Source organism: Prosopis cineraria, unplaced genomic scaffold (assembly GCF_029017545.1).
Source record: "Prosopis cineraria cultivar Desert tree isolate PC_DT_omini unplaced genomic scaffold, ASM2901754v1 PC2, whole genome shotgun sequence".
Lineage (NCBI taxonomy): Eukaryota > Viridiplantae > Streptophyta > Magnoliopsida > Fabales > Fabaceae > Prosopis > Prosopis cineraria.
The window spans coordinates 23,989,515-23,999,474 of NW_026555333.1; the positions used below are offsets into that span (position 1 = coordinate 23,989,515).

The 9,960-nt window shown below is 33.0% G+C and overlaps 1 protein-coding gene across 2 annotated transcripts; it reads left to right on the forward strand.

Annotated features, from left to right (window-relative positions):
• Nucleotides 1-513: 513 nt before the first annotated feature.
• On the forward strand, nucleotides 514-9,059 carry LOC129303097 (adenylyltransferase and sulfurtransferase MOCS3). Of its 2 annotated transcripts, XM_054942139.1 has the most exons (12): nucleotides 603-717; nucleotides 801-841; nucleotides 1,478-1,570; nucleotides 1,654-1,709; nucleotides 1,887-1,951; nucleotides 2,077-2,151; nucleotides 2,604-2,682; nucleotides 3,187-3,225; nucleotides 3,357-3,465; nucleotides 4,385-4,503; nucleotides 8,092-8,208; nucleotides 8,467-9,059. In XM_054942139.1, the coding sequence occupies exons 1-12, from the start codon at nucleotides 713-715 to the stop codon at nucleotides 8,863-8,865; spliced, it is 1,197 nt and encodes a 398-aa protein (XP_054798114.1). In that variant the 5' UTR covers nucleotides 603-712; the 3' UTR covers nucleotides 8,866-9,059. The 2 variants fall into 2 exon arrangements, with proteins under 2 accessions (XP_054798113.1, XP_054798114.1); XM_054942138.1 differs by having other exon boundaries at nucleotides 514-841.
• The last annotated feature ends 901 nt before the right edge of the window (nucleotides 9,060-9,960 follow it).

Consider the following 9,960-nt stretch of genomic DNA (forward strand, 5'->3'; position numbering starts at 1 on the left):
AAAAGGTTTTATATTTTTGAACGGAGGGAGTATGTCTTAATTATAAAAATTTAAATCATATTATATAATAATATTAATAATTTAATATATGTAAAAAAAAATATAACATAATTGATTATGAAAAAGATGGGCTAATTTGGTAAATTCTTCACTAATCAATTTTTTTGTTTAAAAAATTGATTAAAACTTCAATCCAAATAGGTAGGTAATTCTCCCAAGGTTTTTAAAATTTTTTATTAAGTAATTAATATAAATAATCTTATTACCTTTAATTTAAATTTTTAAATTTTTAATTTGAGAAATTATAATAATAATTATATAATTTAAAAAAATTTATTATCATTTTTTAAAAAAAGAAAAGAAAAGAAATTCACAAAAATCACAACGCACAGCTGTTTTTTTTTTTTTGGTGGTTTTTTTAATGGATAAGTTCTTTTGGCATATATTTATAATAACTTAATTTTTGATTACCAAAAAAACAAAGATAATATATAATAGGCAAACTCGCGAACCCCACTTTCTTGCCGCTTCGGAGGCGTCTTCTTGAGCTCCAACTTCAGTGTTCTCTTGCGCTTGTCAATGGAGTCCGTGGCTGGGGATGCCGATGCATCTCGGATTCTTGCTGAACTTGAGTCGTTGAGGGACACAAAAAGTGTTATAGAGCAAAAAATTTCAGTACTTGAAGCTCAACTCCACGAGATTAATCTCCGTAATGAGGTACCGAACCGTGCCTCTTGCTCTCCTACCTCCGTTCTCAATTCGAACTCCGCCAACGGATTGTCCCCTGATATGATTTACAGATACAGCCGCCACCTTTTGCTTCCTTCTTTCGGTGTTGAAGGTTTGGTTTTAAGTTTTTCCTCTCTTCAATTCTTTTTGCTTTTTGATTATACATCTCTGGATGACTAATTCATTCTGATAAGACTTGTTTATGCGTTTATACGATTACGTCTGATGAAGTTGACACTAGGTTCAGAAGAACAAATTATAAGGTTACATGAAGTTTGATGATAGACAATTAGAATAGAATATGTAAAAGTGAGACAATTTTACTTTGGTTGATTCAAATCTGATTCTAAAGAAGTTGGTATTCAGGCTACGACGCTACGTTGTGCTTAGACCAAAGGAGAAACCATTCTAACCAGTAAATATAGAAGCGAAGACATCACCATACTAAACTATTCAGTTTAATGGGCGTTTTTCGTTAGTGCCTTAGATCTTAAGTACACGGACGGGAATTCATTAATACAATTAATTATGCACAGGCATTATGGCAGCTTAAATTTAAATACAAAAGTTAGAGTAATAGAACTTAATAACTTCTTTTCATATGAAAAAAAGTCTGCATTACTTCTGTATAATTGGGAAATTGAAGATTAAATAATATTGTCCTTGGGATGGGACTGCTTCTTACACCTCTCTATGGATTATTATTTTGGGTTTTGGAGTATGACTTGTCTTTTCCCATCACGTTCAGGACAGGCAAATCTCTTGAAGTCATCAATTTTAGTTGTGGGAGCTGGAGGTTTGGGTTCTCCCGCATTGTTATACCTTGCAGCTTCTGGGGTTGGTAAGAAATAGTCATATGACACATAACGCTTTTAACAATACTCTTGATCCTTTATAGATCTTACTTTTGAACAATTTATTCAGGTCGCTTGGGTATCATTGATCATGACCTGGTTGAGCTGAATAATATGCACAGGCAGGTACACCTTTAATTATTGATTTATTTTTTGAAGGACCACGCTGAGTACAAATTGATAGCATGTACCTGATCTTATTTTTCATTTTTTATGTGTCTGTTTATTTGCTCACACACTTGTGCTCTTAGTTCTTGAAATTTCATTAACATATCTGTTTCATCTAATATAATTTAATTTCAGGTAATCCACACTGAATCATATATTGGTCAGCCAAAAGTAAAATCTGCTGCTGCTGCTTGTCACAAGTATGTTGATCTTACACATTACATTTCTCACATGAAGTTTCATAGTGAAATTGAAATGATACATTATTTTATTAGTCTTTGAGAATTTGGTGTTGTACTTGGAACTAACATGTTCTGTATGCCAGGATCAACTCCACCATTCAAATTGTGGAACACAAAGAAGCTTTGCGGGCTTCCAATGCCTTACAAATTCTGAACCAGTATCCTTGCTATAAAGAATCTCACATTCTTTTATCTGCTGAACTGCTTGAGTTCTATCCTTTTTCATGCCTACCTTTTTCCTTTTACTCTTTGATAATTACAACCTGAGTTCTTATAATTACCTCTTCTCTTGATTATATATATATATATATATATATTCTTCCATTTTCTTTTTAGTACTAGACCGCTTGGTATCCTGGGGTATGCTTGCCCACCCCAAACTAATCCAGACCCCCTGTGAAGAGACCTCACGGTGGTAGCGAGGTACTGATGGGATGACTTTTTTAAGGCCATGTTAATTATTGCGTTTGTCACTCCTCAGGGATCAAACTTTCGCCTTGAGGAATGCCGGCAGTAAGCCTTGCCAACTCTACTGAGCGCCCATTGGTTATATTCTTCTATTTTGATGTGGCAATTTTTGCATTTTCCATGACCTTGAGCATTTTTTAAGATATGACATAATAATAGATGCAACCGATAATGCTCCAAGCCGCTACATGATCAGTGATTGCTGTGTAGTTTTAGGAAAGGTAAATACTGCTTCTTTGGTGTGTGAGCAAATTGTGAGCAATTAAATTCAGATTTGTCTGGTCTCTTGCTCCTTTAACATTTTGTTCATCCATGAATGCTCTTTGTTACTCAGCAGATTTCTTTGTGTTTGGGGTTGTATATCTGAATTGATTTAACAGAATGTTCTGCTGTTCTGCACCTTCTACTATGAATCTGATGCAAATCAGTTTCAGTTTGCATTTAAAATGTTCAGGATATGAGGGAGAAGTTTTTTTTTTTTAATTTAAATTTCTCCATTTATAAATTTAGATGATTGCCGACCCCACCTTGTCAGATAAAGCTGCTTGTTGTTGTTGTTGATAAATTTAGATGCTCCTCTTTCTCCATTGTTTTTTAATCGGTTTCAGTTTGCTGCTCCTCTTTCTCCCATGCGTATATATGTATTTAATATGTCTGGTAGGAAAATTCAAGCAATTGCAATTGCAGAGTTATTCTATTGATCACCTTCATATGTATGAGTGCAGCCTCTTGTATCAGGTGCTGCCCTAGGGTTGGAAGGCCAGGTATGGCACACACCAGAATAATTTTCCAGCTCTTAAGTTTTGTATTGTTTCAGGACAAATTTCCTCTAAAGTATCATTCAGTTATTGGTTGTTTTAATTTGAAGTATCATTTTGTAAAATTTCTTCTGCAGCTTACTGTTTACAATTACAAGGGTGGTCCATGCTATCGATGTCTATTTCCAACTCCACCACCTACAACAGCTTGTCAAAGATGTGCTGATAGTGGAGTTCTAGGTGTAGGTAAGAATATTAGTGTTTTTGTCACCAATTTGGTTTTAGTTTCACACTACAAATCTTCTAGTTATATGCACTTGCATGAATTGGGTCAGGTAAAACTATACTACTCTGTTTTTGAATATAAAGGGAAACAACTATGTTTCTTTTTTTTTTTTATTTATAAGAAAAATTATAAATTTCAAGGAGCATTTATTATATTTTCCCTAGAGTGTCCCTCATAAAATCAATGATTATTTTCACTGGATAAATTTGTTTTATTAATTGCAGGGATAATTTAGTCCAGTTTTTTTAAGATATAATTATTACACTTAACCAACTTTTTTAAACTATATGAGTTGGTTATTTCCTCTTATATTTAGAAGCAGAGGGAGTATTTTCATGTACTTGTGTCCATTATTAGACTATAGTCATATTATGCCTTGAATAGCACAAAATACTGTCTGATTTCTTGCTTTTCCAAGGGAAAAATTACTACAAGCATGTAATTGTCCTTTATTTTTAGGTAGCTCAAAGCCAAGCTTGATAAAATATTGAGAGCGTGCAGAGAGGGGGGAAAATTCAAGAGACAATCAATTGGTAAACGGGAGTTCGAGAATTATATAAGAGGAGTGAAGACTTTAGGAAATGTTCCATTCTAAATTGGTTATTGGAATTTGCTATTGGTTGGACCGGAATGGAAAACAACAATAGGTGGGGAGTTTCCATTAGCTAACTAAAATATGCATCTGTTATGTGCATTGATGAACCCAGATTAAAACAATCATACATTTCCCCTTTTCCCCTCTAATAGAATTTGTCTTGTTTTTCTGACATTTGTCTTATTCATACAACTTGCATTCCTTCTCATTTGTACCTTAAATTTTTTCTGCTCCTGTTACTTGTTCTGGTTTCCTAGCATTTGAGTTTATTTATACATTTTCAGTTCCTGGTGTTATTGGCTGTCTCCAAGCTTTAGAGGCCATCAAGATTGCTAGTGCTGTTGGTGAACCACTCTCTGGAAGGATGCTTCTATTTGATGCATTGTCTGCACGGATTCGTATGGTATGCTTTCAACTCCTAGCTACTGTAGGTTTATAAATGTGTACATATATTTATGTTAAGCCATAAATTTTTAAATTTTTAGAGAAGGGGTTGATAAAATTTTTTCTCTTAATTCAAAGAAGGGAGTTACAAATATATGGGACCATCACCCCTGATTTTGTCACTAAAATCCCATGAATAGGGAACCAGAAAAAGGAAGCAAAATAATCTGTTAACGTACCAGAAGTCATGGGTTGGATATCTAGGAATTTATTAGTTCACTGAATCCGCTAGAATCTGTCCAATATAAAAGGAGCAGAGCAGTTTAGTTGCTCTTTAATGCACTTGAATACTGGATTAATTCCATGATTTTAATGAAAATACTCCCTTTAGCCTCATTTATAAGTCATTTCCAGCATTTTCTTTTTTTATCAAAATCAAAGAAAACATTAAAATTTATTAACTCTATCTAAAAATTAAATAAGTTTCTTTGCTTATATTAAATACATCCTTAAAATAGTTTCTTACTTTTCTACATCAAGATTTTAGCAAAAGGGGAAAATTGTAATAAATAATCAATTGTGTCTTATAAAAAGGACCACAAAACTCCTCCTCCAAGTACCTCATAAATAGGATCGAATGGAATAATGCTTTTAGGCATTTATTCTCTGACATCAACTCTAAGTTGAGGAATAATTGTCTAACATTCCCAACTTGTTGAAAAGACTTTAAAGATTCACTTGAGATAATGTCTTGGTGAGGATATCAATAACCTGAGACTGGGCTTCTTTATGAAGTATACCGGCTTTAGCATAGAATTATGTCTTGGTGATAAGACTTTAAAGCTTTAGTATACCAGTTTCTAACTTTTCCTTAATGAAATGTTTGTCTATTTCGATGTGTCTAGTTTAGCAGAGTGCAATTATGTTGCACTAAGATTGGATAATTGGCATATGACCTTCCATTCTTGACTCTTGAGTTTATTTGTTTGACTAATGCTTTCTTTTGCATTATCAAACACAAAAAGGGGGGGTGTGTCTTGTTCAATCATGGTGTATAGGATTCTTTGTCATCATAAATAGATGATATTTATACATTTATTTTTATGTATCTCAATTCCTCCAATAATCTCTTTAACCATAAAGCCTCATGTACACCATGAGGAAGAGGAGTCTAGGCAAAAAGACAAGAATATAATGCCATTGTCAAAGAAGTCTAGAGAAAAGGGTTCAATAGATTAATTTCTTTTTACAAAGTTTGCATTCCATTTAAAGTTGTTAGAAATGAAAACACCTAAGCTTTGCTAGTATCCATTTGCATCACATTGGTTTGATCTCATCAGATTTTTTTTTTTGGGGGGCTAGGGGAATGCTTAGTGGCAAGCACTATTGGAAGGCAATTAACTCAACTGATTATGGGTCCGTTTGGGAATCTTACTTTTCACATTCATAAAGCAAGATTTCACTTTTAAGATACTGGAAGTTATTTGGGTAAAACATTTTGCAGGAAATTGCATCCTAAAAGCACATCTAAATAGCAGCTGAAAATGGATTTAGGAAACGTAACTATTTAAAGCTTTTGCAATGTGTTTTTGAAATGTAATCCCTTTGATTTTTGATATGATCATGTTAGTCTAAAATTTTTGATGACTCTTCTGCTTTTAATCTTTCTTTATATTTTTGTCACAAAAAAAAAAATTCTTGATATTTTTTACTTGTGGGACTATGTTTATGCAATTATTTTCATTTTACTATTAATATTTCAAGTGTAGCTTTTGATAGAAAGATAAATAGGGTTCGTGATTCAATTAGAGACCAAATTATACGTTATAAATCGAGCGACTAGTCATGTTAATTTTCAATATTAATGTATGTTGAACTATTTATTATATAATTTTTTTCAACATATCAAACTTTATATTTATTATTATTATTACTTAACATATCAAATTTTATGTTATTCAAAATTTTCATCACATTTTTTAAATATTTTTAATATATTATATTTGTATAACAAAAATTATAAATTATCATAAATTAATATTTTTTTTTTGGTAATTGTATATTTAAAAGCATATTTCACTGCATATAATTCAAACAACTTTTAGTTTACTAAACTAATTTTTAAAAAATATATCCTAACACAAATTTTGTTACAATAACTAACTTTCACTAAATTGACTTTTGCCAAATGAATTTTTAGCAAATGGACTTTGAGCAAACTGAAAACCAAACACACACTATATATATAGCATGTTCCAAGTTCTAAATATGATGAGGATGTTCACCAAGCAAAGATATATATAACAACAGCAACAGTAAGCCTTATTCTACTGGATGCACTTGGTTACATGGATCACACAATACCGTTATGCTCTGTCAACAACCAAATCTTTTGATATATTTTTACCAATCAAGCAAAAGATGTATATAATTCATCAAATTGATTGTTCTTGCTATTGCCATTGAAACTCAAATTATCATTCATCAAGGATTTTTTTTTTTTTTTTACTTCTAATGCATTTCATCAATGGAGTGCAAGCTTGATAGAAAAACTATGAGTGTATTGGCACACTAGCTCTTCTCCCCATTATCAAATTTATCATTTCTCTTCTCTTTTATTGACAACTTGTTTTGGCTTCTTCAGAAGAGTCCATGAGACCTTTTTGCCCAGGCCTTTTTGGTGGTGGAATACACTTTTCCCTTTTAACCTAGGCTCCTCCTCCTCCTTCACCTCCTCTTCTTCATATAAATTAATGTCAGCATTCACATTCAGTGGTTTGCCATTAGTTGTCTTGCGTTGTTTTCATTCTTTTACTCACACACAGGACACTTTAAACATTTTGCAGCATCCTTGTGAGTTGTGATCACCAACTTGGTGCAACTTTTGCTCTATAAAGCTTCCTTTTGTGACTTCGCTACAGCATGCAAGTTAGAGCATTGGAGTCCAGTGTCACTTAGAAAATTATGCTTCTAGGCTAGATCTTTCCTCATGTTCTTTTGATTTTTGTTGTACTTTTCTGCTAGGCTACTTTCTGCAATGCCAATTAAAAATTTGAAGAACTGAAACAGTTTCAATGAATGATGGGCTATTTGCTAGCTCATTGCATAGGTGGTTGTATATTTTGAAAGGCTTGGATAAAACTTTGATAAGCTGTTACATAATTAAAATTGTGGGAAAAATGGGCTTATCTCGAATTATTGGTTCGATTGATATTAGAATAAAGGGTAAAGGGGTAAAAATATTCAAAAAGTCGGCTAAGAGCATTTAGTGGCTTAAAGTGAGGAAAAGTGTGCGAGTGCTCATGAAGTTATTTTTTTGGTACATTCGTGACCAAACCATTAAAAGTCAACGACGTTGACTGTTATGTTGTCAATTTGAAATTTAACGGCTTGGTCAAAGATGCATCGAAGATAATTTCATGGACTCTTGTGTACTTTTCCTCATTTTAAATTACTGGATGTTTTTGGCCAACGACTTCTTGAGTATTTTTGCCTCTTAAGATAAATGGTTTCTTTCCTATAGTATGAGTTGATTACCTTCATCATCATGACTGATTGAATGACAAGAAATATAGTCCCAATTATTAATTTTAGATTTGGGTTGCAGGTAAAAATAAGGGGAAGGTCTTTGCAATGTGAAGTTTGTGGAGAGAATTCAACATTTACTCAACAGCAGTTCCAAGAATTTGATTATGAGAAATTCACTCAGACTCCACTGACCTTGGTATGATTTCTTCTACTTTTGTTTTATGTTTACCTGTCTTGTAGATTGAAGAATGTTGTAGAATGATTATCTAAATTCATTGTAATTAGTATATGCAATGAGAGGTACTATATTTATCACACAACTATAGGGATTATCATGACTAGGTGATTATCTTGATTATGGTAGTATCCTTTCCTAGAGGCGTCTATTACATATAATAAAAAGTTTATCGCTTTGTATAAAATCATCAAGAAGCATGTTTTCCTTGATTTGCAGTCACCATTGAAATGGAACCTTATTCCAGCAGAATCAAGAATTAGCAGCAAGCAATACAGTGAAATAATTAGTAAGAAAGAACCACATGTGTTGGTGGATGTGAGACCAGCTCACCATTTCAAGATTGTATCTCTTCCAAAATCTTTGAACATTCCACTTTCAACCTTAGAGGTCAGGTTGCCGGAAATATCATCGGCTGTAAAGAAAGAAGAGGATGAGCTCGGTGTTGGTGCTGCTTCTGGTTCAAGCATGCAGTTGTATGTTGTATGCCGAAGAGGAAATGATTCTCAGCTAGCTGTTCAGTATCTTCAGAAAATGGGTTTTACTTCTGCCAAGGACATTATTGGGGGCTTGGAATCTTGGTCCAACGATGTTGATCCCAACTTTGCTTCATATTAGCTGAATCGCTGTTTCTAGTAAGCATTCATGTTTTCAGGTTACGTTGCTTATTGGAAATATCAAAATTCTGTGCGCTGCTTCCTATCAAGCTGTATTCTTTTCTCAACTAGGATTGAATGTCATTCCGTTGCACATGTGTAATGTTTACTACTGTTGTCATTACTATGAATCATAATTTTTTTAATTGCTTTTCATTTAAGGGCTTGAAAGGAATTTTACATTTATAAAATTATAAAATTAATTTTTATTTTATTATCCGTTTATTATTATTTATTTATTGAATAAGATAGGCAAGCAAAAGCTTGCCTTGTTGATCTGCAACCAGGAAGAATTCTTGTGGGTGATTTTCTTTTTTTGAATGGAAACTGTAAATCTATCACTCAGTGGAAGAAAACTGTACAAAAGAACCGATGAAACAGCAGCTTATCTATATGGCGATAAAGAATCATTTAACATACTGAAAAAATGGGGATGTACACATTATTATTTGATGATAGGGAAAACATGACTTCATATTCCTATATTTTATTTTATTTTTAATCGTGTTTTGTTTTTAATTGTAATTTATTCTTGGAAGAATGACCAAAAAAATACCCATGAAATATGGAAATTCTATATTAGGATCCTGAAATGATCTAATTACAATGAGATTTTAAAGGACTTCTTTGCGTTTAAATTTTGTTATAAAATTACTTTAATACCTTTCTGCATAGGGGGAAAAAGTACAAATGAAATCCCAATTGAAATGGGCATCCTCTCTTCAACTTCTTCAATGAAACCCATGTTCCTTGTATGAAGCGATCCTTGACACAACCGTCTTCGTTCAAACTTCATTTCCATTGCTGGAAAAGAGCAGCCAATTGCTGTGATCTGCAAGCTAAAAAGTGGATAGTTGCAGACAGTGAGTCTAATCCCTCCATCAAGCCTCTACCTAATCTTTTTTTAAAAACAAAAAAGAAAAAAATCGTGCGTGGGGGGTTTTCAAATCATGTTGAGTTCAAGGGAAGCTTCTATGTAAGTGTGGGAAATTTGAAGTCCCAACAATTTGTTTATGAAAAAGCTTGAGCTCTTGGGGCAAACAGAATCCGCTTGAGT